Source organism: Amphiprion ocellaris, chromosome 9 (genome assembly GCF_022539595.1).
Source record: "Amphiprion ocellaris isolate individual 3 ecotype Okinawa chromosome 9, ASM2253959v1, whole genome shotgun sequence".
NCBI classification, from domain to species: Eukaryota; Metazoa; Chordata; class Actinopteri; family Pomacentridae; genus Amphiprion; species Amphiprion ocellaris.
The window spans coordinates 14,160,012-14,174,529 of record NC_072774.1 but is presented as its reverse complement, the minus strand read 5'-3'; the positions used below and the strand labels follow the sequence as shown (position 1 = coordinate 14,174,529).

General features: G+C 41.1%; 1 protein-coding gene across 3 annotated transcripts in view; it reads left to right on the top strand.

Annotated features, from left to right (window-relative positions):
- Positions 1–12,008, top strand: part of LOC111566130 (DNA-binding protein SATB1) — a 57,977-nt gene extending 45,969 nt beyond the window's left edge. For all 3 annotated transcript variants that reach the window (XM_023266550.3, XM_023266546.3, XM_023266547.3), the window contains exons 12-13: positions 7,715–7,921; positions 9,898–12,008. In XM_023266550.3, coding sequence (XP_023122318.2) covers positions 7,715–7,921; positions 9,898–10,533 — 843 coding nt within the window. In that variant the 3' untranslated portion in view covers positions 10,534–12,008. The remainder of the gene's footprint in view (positions 1–7,714; positions 7,922–9,897) is intronic.
- Positions 12,009–14,518: the final 2,510 nt, after the last annotated feature.

Below are 14,518 nucleotides of genomic sequence, written 5' to 3'. Positions count from 1 at the left end.
AGTGTTTGAACATTCAGTGTGGCTGTGCAGACAGTGCTGGTACCCAAATATCAGCCCACCACCAGGCTAAACTAGATTACGGTGCAATTTCAACAATACTAATATTTGATACAAAGAGGCACATGTGCTGTAGCATCATCAGTGACTCGATTTTCAGCCATTTTGTACACATACTCAATCTGTAGTGATTAACTGGACAAAGAGAGCAAAAATTCACTAATACGTGATATCGATTGATATATAAAGTGAAATTACTGAGTAAAACATTTAAAGATCCTTGCAGTTTATTTGCAGATATGCAAATTTAATGTGCTTTTTGTCTGGTGTTGAACAACACATTTATCCTACCGAGAAGGAGGTTGTGGGGAACTCCCAGTTTGTAGTATTGTTTCTGTGTTATGTGCAGTTGTGTGTGTGAAGAACTTTGCTGAAAAAAAGAATAAAATGCGTGGTTAAAAAAAAAACTGTAACCACACAGATGTTTAATGCGCTCCCTGTTTGATGGACTGGTCATTTGCCTTTGGTTATTCTTTATGCTCCATCTGCCTCTATTTGGTTGCTCGAAAATTCCCTGAACACTTTATTGGTTCGACGGCCATGACGTAAACTGCCACACAGAACTAGTCGGCATTGTTTCTGGGAGCAAGTGCTGACACAGAGAGGGCCATTTCCTGCACAGTCATGCCTTGCCTTCACAATGTGTGTCGTGTTAGCTGTCAATCTGTTATTGTTGTCAACTTGCTTATTGTATCTGGAGAGGTCGCGACCCCTCTTCAGAAAACGTTCACTGTTTGGCTAAGACTTCCCCATGTCGCAGCTCGAATAGAGATTAAGTGTTTGGCATGTATGATTCAGACTGGCAAATTTCTCTCCTAAAGCTCAGCCACTGACATCCTCACAAAAGAGGATGGTGACACAATCTGGCAACCACAATCTGGAAAGCATCCACTCTGACAAGACATCAGAGTCATATCAGCATGATTTAATAATAAAAAATATTTTTAAAAGGCAAGTTTAAAATGATTTAGATGACTCAGTTTTTAATCCTTAAAAGCCTTCCTTAAGAGAGAAGCACCCTCATGATCTGTACATATGAGCACTAGAAATTTCATCATCCGTCTCTGTGGTCTCTAATCCAACCATCCTTAGGGCCTACCTGTCATATCCAAACGATGTCCGTTTGATCCATTTATTTTGTCGCCCGCCTCCTTATGAAGGCTCAGGACCAGCGTGTGAATTGGAATCAGATGGCGAGGTTATGAAAAATTATGCAGGGGTAAATAAAAATGTGGCTTAACAATAAATTCAGCTCTTTGAACGCCATATGGTGAGCAGCCTTAGATACATTATGAACAAAATAGTATATTTTTAGAATCACATTAATTTTCTTTATCTGCAAATTACTCTTTTTCTCCATAATCATATGAAATACTTAATGTCATTGCCTCTGATGCTGTGTATGTGGTCTTTTGTAATGTTGACATTTGTCTGTGAAAATGGTTAGAGAGGTGAGCTTGGGATTTAATGGTTGAGTAAAGTTGGATTTTTGCGCTAGTAGGACTACACACCAGGACAGAGAGAAAAGCCAAAGACATGAAGCATGTTCAAAAAAGGCTCCATCATTTTCTGTTCAGTAACATTAGATAAGTGAGTATTTTGTGATGGATCCATTTCAAGTGCAAACCTTCTCCTCACTGTACCCTAAATGAAAGAAACAATGCTAACATGATTACTTTGCATTACTTTGGATGTATGGTGAATGCACAGTTCAGTAATCTTCTCCGAGACAAATTTCTACGTGAAAATCTTGCTAGCAGTCATTTTTTAGTGCAAACCTTGCCCTTGTCCTGATCATCTCCCTGTCACATAGCGAATGAAAGAAAATAAACACGATTACTGTGGGTATATAATGAATATGCCACATAACCCGACATATACATCTAGCTGCAGCGGTGCTACGATAATCAACGTGTTAAATCCTAGCTGAACCACAAATTAATTCCTTTCCTTTAAGCAGTGATGGTAGAATTACTACCACAGAGGAGCATATATTCGGATTTAGACTCGTCCTTTCATTAAAACAAGCTGGAAAGACTTATTTTAGGGGAATTTGGGCCTTTGCATAGCTCACTTCTCGCCTGAGAAGAGAAATTGCACAAAGACAATGAATAAAGACACCATTAATAGACAAATGAATGGGACTTTGTGGCATATCGCTGGTTTGTTAATATCTTATTATCTTTTTTGGCACACAATTGCCATGCTTCCAATTGCCATTGCAGTTCAATTAAGGCCGCTGACCCCGTTTCTCCTGCCCTTTCTTCCTCACAGTATGCCAAAGACAATTTGTCGTCACTCAGAGCTGTTCTGTTTGCATATAAAGACTCACTAGCAGCAACAACAAAAAAAAAAATCTGGCCCTGAAATGTGCAGTCAATTATTGCTTATTGTTGCAGGAGATTCACATATGCCCAAGCATCAGGAACATTTCAAGACTCCACCACCGTCAGCAGATGGGCGTCCACCATGGCGTAATGTATTTACAACACAGCGCACGTTACCTTGCGGGTCGAGTGTGCAGCCGCTGATTTTTGCGTGCTCTGGGTGGAGAAACAGGTTTGAACATACCGTGTTATCGGCTGCATTTATCTGCACAGTGTCTGCCAGTGCTGGGCCTCTGCCAGGTTCAAGGAGGAGGAAAGACAGTAATGCATTGTCTTCCCCCTACTTTTAGCTCTTTCCCTTGTTCAGACACAGGAGAGGTTTGTCTGGCTGCCTCTGAAACAGTCCTCTCCTCCAACCAGCCAGCCACAACAATAGCCACAATCATTTCTTCATCTGTGTTTTTTTTTTTTTACTCTTCATTTTTGATGTGTTATCTCAGCCTTTTTTTTTGTTCAAATGGTCAAAATCCAAACGGTACGCAGCCTTTTAGTTTGGTCAGAGCTGAGGCATTATTGTGGTCACGCAGTAATCCGAGGAACGAGAAGGGGGAGAAAAAAACTCAAATGGCAAATTGATGGACATCTGTTGGCTTATTTTATTTATTTATTTTTGCGGTGGCCGAGGTCAGCTTGATGGGGCTGATAACAAGCAAATGAGATTAGGGGGTAGGTGTTGGTCCAGGCCGTGTGACAGACCTCTCTGTCTGTCTGTCTGTCTGTCTGTCTGTCTGTCTGTCTGTCTGTCTGTCTCTCTCTCTCTCTCCTTCTGCCTGTCTCACTGCAAAGCCAGCTTTTTTGTTAGTGTTTCTCTGAGCTTCCATGTTGGGGGTGTTTGCAGCACTAGTCTGGCGGTGAATGGGTGAATGGGTGGGTGGGTTGGGCGGTGAATACCATGCTGTTCCCTGACAGAGCAGGCCTATGCTCTCATTGGCAGCTTGTGACTGCAGCACTCACATACACGGTGTACTGCATTGCATAGCTGGGTGAATCTTGCGCATGAATTCAACTATTGTGTTGCAAGAAAAATATTTTTATCAGAACAGCCGCTTGCTATTTATACCAGGTCTATACAATAGTCTGCTGAGGCACATGGGGCTTTGGTCGGATCAGACCTCAGGGGTCATAAGGTGCCCTTTTAGTTGGGCAACTTATGACCTCAGAACTCCGCGAGCCTCGACGCAGATCTGTGTCCGGCTTTAAAACAAGGAAAGGCTCCTCCGATTGCCCGTCCAGTTGTTTGAAACTAATTAATAATTAAGCAACAATGACCTAGAGGCAGTGGATTACAGTGCAATATTGTTGCAGGTGTGCGCCAACATAGCAAGATAATCCTATGCCTGTCAGTACTTATTGCTTCGATGAACCTGTTTGCAGCATCTGTGAGTTCAACTGAGAGATGTGTTTCGCATCCAAATGGACTGCCTTTCCAGGTTGCTACTTAATCTGTGATTTCTTAGGCCATCTTGGTTAGGAAAATGTGTTATTTCAGTAGGTCAGTTGAACATCGAATGATTGTAAAGGCAATTTATTGATCCTTAAGTGTTAAAAAAAAGTATTAGGAAAAATTCCCATCTCAGTTTTTTAGAGCCCAGCCTTGAGATTATACTTTTTTTTTTTTTTTTTTTTTATACTACTGGAAGAACGAAGACATAGGAGGCCAAAACAGGGGAGTCTAAGCATCATGCACATCCTGACAAATTTTAGGTTGCTTATTCTGCTGCCTGTGATGAAAGGTGTGAATCTAAACCATAGAGACCACCAAATAATAATAAATCTCTTGTTTCTAATATGAATGTATGTTTTCTGTAAGTGTTAATTATCCATCTTGTCAGTCATGGACATTGCAGCAAGTATCACTAGACTTTTGGTTCCTGTCGCTGCAGTATTTTGCAGCCTGCATGGTTAAACATGAGAAAACAGTTGTTGTGGAACATTGAGTGTGTGCTCTATTCTCTGCTGGTCTGCACCTAGGCCTGTTCTGAACTACCTGTTCTATTTATTTATAGAGAGCCCTTAATGATCTTCAACAAAAACAGAGTACACTGGATTGAAGAGCCCTAGATTTTTGTTTTCTAGACCGTATAACACTTTAGTGGCAGGGGCAGCAAGTTCTATGATCCAATCAAGAGCAGTTGGTGCTTGTCAGCTGCGGTGGAGAGGCTCAACAAATTACATTAAACAATAAAGGGGAAAACAGATTTGCTACAGTATGGTAATATCAGCTGAGTGTGGGAATGTTTAACATAAAATCTTGTTGATGGAGTAATACGTGGTAGAAAATATTGATATATATGTAAGATTTAAATCTAATTAATTTCACGATACTTTGTGTTTTAGAGGGAATACATTCTGTGCATTTACTTAATCACAATTTTTCCTTTTAAAGTTTACTGACAAACAAGGGAACTGCTAACTTAAACTCTCTTTGTCTCTCTCCATCCCTGTCTCACTCTCCTCTCCCTCCCATCTCACTGCCTCTGCCTGGCTTGTGGAAGCAATGCAATTAGACAAACACAAACAAAGCTCTTGAAACTGCCATGGAAAATGCTGACTGTCCACTGTCCACAGTGCTGGCCGGGAGCAGCGCTAACTGCTGCTTGGCGTACAACACATAAAAAAACGTTTAGCAAATGTTAGGGGTTTTTTTGTAGTTGTTTTTTGTGGCGCGTGATTCTCCTTCTTCTTCAGCTCCTTCTATAAAAGCTAAATGTCAAACTGTTGAAATAGTCAAACACAGGCAGGAAAGTAAAAAGCCGCACAAACAAACATTCGCACTTGTGAACTAATAAACTCTCTGTACTTTATTTCATCAAATGGACTTCCTGGCATTGAAATGGAGTTCACGTCGTGCCTTTGTTTGATTGGCTCTGCTACTTTGGGTTTAATCCTGCTGGTTTGGGGAGTGTTTGAGTTGGATTACTCCATCGTTGGGCTGGGGTACTGTTTCTCTGGCTTTGACAAGATGGTGTGTGGTGGCTTGTGCGCGTCTGTTTGTGTGTTTGTGGGGTGGGGTGTGTGTGTTCTTCTTCACTACCGAATCAGCTGAAACCACAGACAGCCCAACTGGAGCGCCGTCCAAATCCCTCTGCATGCAAATTAAAAATGCAACAATAAACGTGGCAAAGGAACAAGGTGGGCACGCAGGCTTTATGGCCCCCTCTACTCGCAACTCCCCCCCAATCTCCCTCTCTCTCTCTCTCTCTCTCTCTCTCTTATTCTCTCTCTTCATGCCCCTCTCCCTTTCTCCCCCTCTCGGCTTCCTCCAAAACCCCTCCTGGGTTTGATGTGGCTTATGGGAGGAGTTGGAACAGGGGACAACCAAACTGCTGAGTTATCTCTTGCATGCAGTGTGGCGGCGTGGCTGTGCCCTCTGTGTGTGTGTGTGTGTGTGTGTGTGCATGTGTGTCTGTGTGCGGACCAGCAGCACGGTGTAATCCTGTGGAAATGAAAGGTGCTGCCGCGCACTGGCCGGGAGATTACAGCGCCGCTCTGTCGCGCTGCCAGGACAGACTACCCGGCTGAGAGAGTAGCCCTCTGTAACACACACACTGTCGCACACCTCGCTGCCTCTCTTTGACGTTTCCTCCTCGCTGGTTTTTTTTCGCTCCCCGGCCGTCCCTCCTCCTCCTTCTTCTTCATCCACTCTTGTTCCTTTACAGCTCTCTTGTAGCTTCACTACAACTTCATGCCCACCTCACCCTCACCTCGCCAGCCCCCCTCTTGTTCCACTTCGCTCTCCCACACAGCTCTACAGTCTGTTATTCCCTTTCGCTCTTACTCACGCACTCTCAGCGGACGGCTGAGGTTTAGGTCGTCACGTCTGACCACGTCACTCAGCCCCGACGGAGCCCTTCTGTCTGTACAGTCGTGAGCTCGTCACTCAGCTCCACGAACAAACACGAACACACATTTTAATGACTGTAACTGTGACTGTATTTATTCCATAAAATCTAGCTGAATACTCCTACTTGCCTCACGCCTAAACTTAGATTTTACTCTAATCCTGACCTCAGTTAGAAGTCATGATTCAAATAAAAAAATAAACAGAAAAAAAAGAAGATGGATATCTAGCACTATGTTCATTAACAATTAATTAGTCTGCTATTTTCTGAATTGATTATTTAATAGTGTTGTCTGTAACATGTCATAACAGTGAAAGCAAATACTTTTTAATTACATATATATGTGTGTGTATATATATATATATATATATATATATATATATATAGATATATCATTTCATATGACATCTATTTATTTAATTAGCAATCAGACAAACTGCAACAAAAATGTGTTAGAAAATAAATGATTAAAAAAAATTTCATCCCCTCATTTGATATAAAACTGCAGCCATTTATTGTCGAGTGTAACAATCTTTCTTTTATTCATTACAGTAAAGTCAGATTGTAACATATGTACCACTAACGTGTCAGGTCGAAGATCATTACAATTTTGAGGAAATGATCATCATGATACATCCCTCTGGAAGGATATCTTAATTTTATTTTCATGTGTAATTCTATCCGTCTTTCACTGTACATTATCAACATGCAAAACTACACACAAGTTTTTTCTGCCTTTTGTGCTGCGCTGTCTGTGTCCCGACCTCATGTTGAATCTTTTAATGAACAAGTTCGGGCTCGGTGCACATTGTATTTATGAAATAAAGCATTTTTGACTGTAATTGTCCCACACTGTTTCCCAGCTCTGTCTTTCATGGCCCTCTGCTGGAGCATTTCAAACATGGGAGTCACTCGCTTCTTTCCCAAGGGTGCTACTCAATATGCGAGTGTGTGTTTCTTGTCACGTTAAATTGTTCCTTCCTGCTGTGCTGCTTGACCTTGGCTAATTCACATCTTCATCTTCTGCTGTGGAAGAGAAACACAGTAACTGCAGGTGCACCCGTTGTGAAGCGGTGGTGTGCTTTGTGTGTGCAGTTTTGTTTATTTTCATAATGCAAAGTGTTTCTGGAAAATCATTTAAAATGGTGACTCTTTTTTTTTTATCACAGTACTTTGATGTTTTATAATTAGCAACTTTTTTGTGTGTTATTTCCACTCTATCTATTTTAACACCCAAAGCAGCAGGTTTAAATATTTGTGCTGACTGCATGAGTCAGTTTCCATATTCTGTGGCCTAAAATAAGATGTAAATGTGCTGAAACATTTTGGAGAGTGCCTCCCATAATTAAAACACATTTTAGTGTAAAAACCACATTTTACTGATCTACTCTCTCTCCCCCTGCCTCCCTCTCTAAACTTGCTTTTCAGGGCTGGCTCTGTGAGCTGTTGCGTTGGAAGGAGGATCCGTCTCCAGAGAACCGGACACTCTGGGAGAACCTCTCCATGATACGACGCTTCCTGAGCCTCTCTCAGATCGAACGCGACGCCATCTACGAGCAGGAGAGCAGCGCTGGCCAGCAGCATCACAACGAGAGGCCGTCGCACTTGATCCATGTTTCCGCTGATCAGCTACAGGTGAGCAGGACATTTTTCAGCATACTGTGTTGCCCAGGTGTCAAGTTTTCTGGAACATCTGTTCAAAAAATAAATGTTTTTATCATATAGAAACACTGAAGACAAAACCTTCTTTACAGTTTGATTTTCTAAAATACAAAACCAGGACCAAACGTAAAAAAAAAAAACCGCAAACAAAACATCAGTTAATATGCGGCCTGTAAGCTTAATGTTCACACACTTCAAATAGAGGTGACACATTCACACATACATACAATTATTTTTATTATTGATTATTTGGGGGGTATTTTTATGCTTATATTTTACAGTGGCAGTAGAGAGAGAAAATAAATGAGGGGAAAGACATGCAGCAAATAGTCCCCAGTTGTGAATCGAACCAGGGACCTGCTTTTTAGGGCACCAGTGTAGTAAACCTCTCTGTTATCAGATTATCCTAAAAACTACTATTTATTCATTGATTTAATTCAGAAGTAGAAAGACATAAAGATAATCTGTAAGTATTTTTATAATCAGTAAATCATCTAAATCATACAGAGTGCATATGGCACACAAAATCTGTCTTGGTAAAACTGATAGTTCTTTTCTTTTTCTAAATGTCTGTGTGGAAAACAAATAAATACGGAGCGCAGTTTCCCCCCTTTCATTTATTCTTAAAGAATTTCCCAGGAATTTGAATAAACAACACTTAGTTTTTATGAAGACTTGCAAATTAGAAACACAGCAACACTTCAAAGTTCTTACTTTCCAGCAAAAGCCATTTTCAAAGGTATCATTAGGCTGAACTTATTTAACAGAGCTGCTTTGTAAGAGACATCTGGCAGATGAATAGAAAATAACACACAGGCTCAGTTAACGGTCGAAACATCTTAATGAAGTACAATAATACTTCTATTAAAAGTCTGAGCCACAGCTGAGTAGTTGATTAGTTATTTGGTTACTGGGATACATGGCCAGCGTTTCACAAAGACTGTCATTTACTGGATATAAATAAAGTAATAGGATTTCTTTTACAAATCAGTTTCAGCAGCAGATATGGAATGGGGGAATTTTGTGCATACTTTGCATGCAAACAGAAATGGTTGTAGATTGATCAAATAGGATTATTTCTGATTTAATGGTGCAGTTTTTCACTGTCCATAAGAGACTAGTGTTTAAATATTTTGTGCTGCTCTCTCACTAACTTGATACATTAGCCAAATTAGCTCACATTTGCTCAACAAGAACAATCACAGCTCAGTATATTGGTACAGTAAAATCACATCTTTGGGTGCATTTATGCAGCTGGCAAGCAGAGTCCCTGCAAAGTGCTGTTTTGCAAACTTCATTATGAAACACCTATCTACAGTGTCTGACTCAGAAATGAAAATAAAAGAGCACCCATTTTGCGAGGTCAATAGGGACCACGAGTTGCCCACTCACTCCCTCTCCAACCACACAATGAGACATTTTACGAGTAATGTGTCATGTGTTTACACTAACGGGACTCTGACGGCAGAGTGAAAGCCATCGATAGCATTCTCACACTGCAGCAAATCAGCCAGACCATCGCAACGTGAATTGTGCACAGGGAGCTTGTTTATCACTGCCTGGCAATAGAGCCCGATAAGCAGCAGAGGATATAATAGAGAGGCCAGTTTCCCAGTGAATTCCCACTGTGTGTAGGGCTGTGTGTCTTTTCAGCTCGTGTGTGTTTGTGTGTGTCTCTGCTGGTGTGTTGCCGTTGCCTCTACCCCCACAATGAGAGGCACAATCTCTCACTAGCAAAAAAGGGGGGAAAAAAATCATATCTGCAGAGCTGATTACATTCAATAAGATATTACATGGAAAATTCTTTCAACCAAGTGCCTGTTCTATACACAGCAGGCCCATTTTTCCTCACAACTCAATTGATTTTAATGAAAGGCCTTATTAAGGCGCCGATAAGTGTTCACTGATAACATCCCCATCTCCTTTCTCTTCCCCACTTTTCTTCCCAGGCTCAGCCGCCTCAGCCACAGCAGCAGCACCACCAGCCCTCCCTGTCCCTGCACCCCTCCCAGCCCCTTCTATCCCAGCAGCCCTTGCCGCAGCAGCAACCCAACACCGGCCCCCGGTTGCCACCTCGCCAGCCCTCCACTGCCTCTCCAGCTGAGACGGAGGACGAGGGCAGCCGTGGAGGGAGCGTCAAGTCCCGCACCGGCGGAGGGAAGATCTCTCTGGAGGCTCTGGGCATCCTGCAGAGCTTCATCCAGGATGTGGGTCTTTACCCCGACGAGGAGGCCATCCACACGCTGTCGGCCCAGCTGGACCTGCCCAAGCTCACCATCATCAAGTTCTTCCAGAACCAGCGCTTTTACGTCAATCACCCAGCCAAGGCGCCCAAGGAGCCCAGCAACAACAACAACAACAACAGCACGGCAGCCACCACCAACACCAACACCAGCAGCAGCAGCAGCAGCAGCAGCCCGGCGTTCGAGGAGGAGCTGACGGACTTCAGGGAGAGCGGAGAGCTGCTGAAGGAGCTGGACGAGAGCACGCAGACCAACAGCACCATCTTCTCCATCAAGATCGAGGAGCAGCTGGGCCGAGGCGCCGAGGCCCAGTTAGAGTCAGAGCACGAGGCCAAGGAGTAAGACTCCCCCCGACTGAATCAGAGTTTTCTTGTGCACACACAGACTGATGACTGTGCTAAATGTAACACTCTGGCCGACACAGAACCACCACACTGCAAATACAGAACAGTAGTGTTTTCAATCAGTACAGTGTCTGGACTGTATGAGGAGTGTTTATATATATATATCAGACTTACAGGCTATGTGAAGTGAGTGTTCACACACTGGAAAGCCCATTTGAGACTCAGTAATACAACAAGTACTACTTTTTGGATTTTGTAAAACTTGTATTATTTACTGTAAAGACTGATGCATCATTTAAATAATCTGCACAAAAAATTATTCTAAGTATGTTGCCGTGGATATTTGCTGACTGCACTCTATGTCTGTTGTTTTACACTGACTTACTTTATCTTTTTGAGCTACTGATTATATTCAAAAAGAAAAAAGTTCCCCTGGAGTTTGCTAGGACTTTGATAGGTGTTTACGTATGTGATGTTAAACTGGATTTTTTTTAAAAAATAGCAAATTAAATCAAGGACCAAGTGGTTGACAAGGCCTTAATTATGAGGTATCAAGTCTGGAGCCTGCTGGCAGATTAGTTATTCTTTTAAAAAGCGCATAATGTGATTATGGATCACTCCAAACTCTGGAACGCGATCACCCAGCCCAGGTGCATCTCTGAGAATAGCTCAGTCTTTACATATTATTTGTTAGGGAAGAAATATAAATATATATATATAGACATTATATTGTAACTGTAAAAAAAGAACACAGTCTTAAAGAAACTATGCCAACAAATGCCTTGTACTATACGGCACTGCCGATGTTAGATTATTTTGCAAAACCTTTGTCACTGTAACTTTCTGAATTGCCACACAGTTAGAAATGTGAATTACACAATGTTTATGTTGTCCGACATTATTTATTTGCAGTTCATGCAGTGTTTCTGATGTAATTACTTTTTTTTAAAAAAAAGTTTATGTTCCGTAGCGCTTTTTATTTTTAATTTCCACCAACCTTTTTTCTATTTATAAATGTAATTTCGATGGGCAGTAAAAACAAAAAGTGTCTTAAACGTTTTAAATGGAGAAATGTGCTTTAAAGGTTGCCTATAAAAAGTGCTGTATGTCGAGCAACTCATGCTACAAGCTTCACAATTAATGTTGTATGCAATTTTTACTATCATGCAAATAAGCTTAGGTAAAATGACTAACCTATAGAACACCTTAGAAAGAAAAACATATGCAATCTGTGTGAAAATCGATGTCTGCGATGTGTCTTCCTTTGGTTAACAATCCAATTCAAAAAGCTACTCCTGTATAAATATTCTGTATAAAAGTGTTTCTTTTTTATGAGTTGATTTCAATGAGAACACCAGTTATTTTGTTACGACTGACTGTTTTATAAGTGTTTCTCGGTTCCTTTCTGCAGAAATGTTCTAACTAGAAGTGGTTATTGATTGTTAATTACACAATTAAACTGTTTGTATTGTACCACAGATTTCTTGGCATTAACTTGACCAGACTCTTTTGACACCAGAGGGGTTTTCGCCTCCTCTGGGAACAAAAGATGAATCAATGTGAATTGTTTTTAAAAACTACTGCTAAGAGATATCAGTTACTGACTTGTTCAGCCGCAGGCACTGAACACATGTTATTTGTAATAACTGTAAATATCACATCTTATGAATCATTGATTGTTTATTATTGTAAATATATTTGAAGTTTGTTGAAGAGCTCGCCGTACAAAATTGAATTCTGTCGTGCCTCTTCCTCTCGATGCGACTGTACCTGGGATCTTCTACTGCATCTCCACTTCTACTGCTGAGTGTATCTGAAAAAAAAAAAAAAAAACCACCTGTGAAATCTGAAATAAATAAATGTTAGGTGTGAACACCTGTCATGGCAGGAAGTTAAGATATAAAGCAGCGCAGGTGTCCTGACCTCGCTGTGAACCCCAGGTGAGGCTGGGTGTCTGCACCTTTTGGAAACTTACCCCCCACCCTGTTAACACCCTTCGATTTGTGCCAGCCTGTCTGGGCCAGCGTTCCCTTGATGTTCTGCTCTTTTTTTCATGAATAAAAAGCCAGAGTGTAACATTGTGTGTGTTCAGAGGAACAGAAAACCACCAATACATGTCACATGTGAAAGGAAAAAGAGCTCAGCACACGTCACTGAGTAAAGAGGCGCCATTAAGCTTCATTATTTCTTCATTTTGACACTACAAATGGCTTACTCATTGACAAACAGAGGTGAAGGCACCAACAAACAACAGGAACTCCAGCATAATACTCCTCCTCATTATCACTGTTTTCACACGGATCAGCTATATTTGCCTCAGCCTTACCAAAGGTTTTTCGACACAGATGGCTAATACTTTCCTATAACTGGTGCTCAGTGTAGGAGGTGGCCACAAAATGATTTCTGAAAAAAGAATTTTGAAAGAAACATTCTAAAAACAAAAGGTGTCAGAGATTACAAAAAGCGGTGCCCTCCAACATGTGGAGCGCTTTCAGGAGACGTGGCTTCAGTTCAATGGATCAGGGGCTGAAAAGGTTTACAGCCACTGTTCGATAACGCCACTAAAAAAATCCAGTTTTATGCTAAACGCTGGAGTTTCACTAAGGGTGGGTATCATGGATGATTGCTCAGAGAAGACTGGCAAGCACAGAACAGGTTTTAAACTCCCATCTCCATTTGGCTGTTCGCTGGCTCTCCACGGCACCAAACACACTTCAAAGACTTTCCCAGATGTCAAAATAGAAATCATAATTACGACAAGAATGGTGACTGATGAATCACTGACTCTGTTACCCCGGGCGCCTCATGCTGGAGCTTATTTTAAAAAATTAGCAGGCTACACAAGATAAGTTTCTCAGAAAGCATCTATAGATGATGCCACATCATGCTGTGGTACACCACTTCAGTGTGGGGGGAAAAGAAGCAGGCCGAGCAGATACAGTATCTTCTTGTGATATTTGTAGAAATCCTCAGTGTCAGAGCAAATAAACTATTTCCACATAAAGGCTCTGGTTGACGCAGACGGTTGGCAGAGGGCTGGGTGGAGCGACTGAGGTCAAAACGCCAAATAAAGTTTAATTTTAACCCAGTGAGATTCACAGGTGTGTATATTTAGCTGCTGGAGAAAGTACCGACTGTATGCAAAAACACACGGAGGACGTACATTTCATCTAACCTCGTAATAAGACACATAGCAGTGGTGGAAAATAACTCAGTGGAACATTCACTCCAGTACTATACCCACATCTAATTTTTAGGTACATGAGTATTTCCATTTGCTGCTACTACATTTTAGAGGGAAATATTACACTTTCTTCCCCACTACATTCTTACAGGATGAAGATTGAAGTTTTTAAAATACGACACAGAGTTTTCCAGCATGTTTGGCCCATTAAAGAAAGCAGTGTGTCGTTGCACTCACAGTTTAGCGCCACCAAAAAGGGATTTTTCTCTCTCTAAACTTCTCACATGATTTCAATAAATGTTCAAATGATCTAATATCTTACCAAAAATTAGACAAAAACTAAAAAGATTTGTCTTGCAGAACTTTTTCTTTTTCTTCTTTCCTCTTCTATTAATCATGTCACGAACCCTCAGATTTATTTACAGTATATAAAACTGGATATAAATAAGTAAAAGCAGCTTTACCAGTAACATGCTGCTGACACACTGATGCTTCACTATTAATAATCTAATGATGTTTTGTGTATTAATGTATCAGTCAAAGGGCCAAACCAGGACTCATACTTTCATAGTGTAACTACATTTTGCTGCTTTGTACTTTAACATTAGCAGGATTTTTCACACACAACTTTTACTTAAAATGGAGTATTTTTACTTTGCTGTATTGTTTCTTTAAGTGATCATTATATCACCACTAGCCATATAAACTATACAAACCTTGATTTTTTAAGCACAGATGAAAGACTCTAACAACTTGTAACATGATTTGGCATACTTGGTGCTTCAGTCACATTTTGATT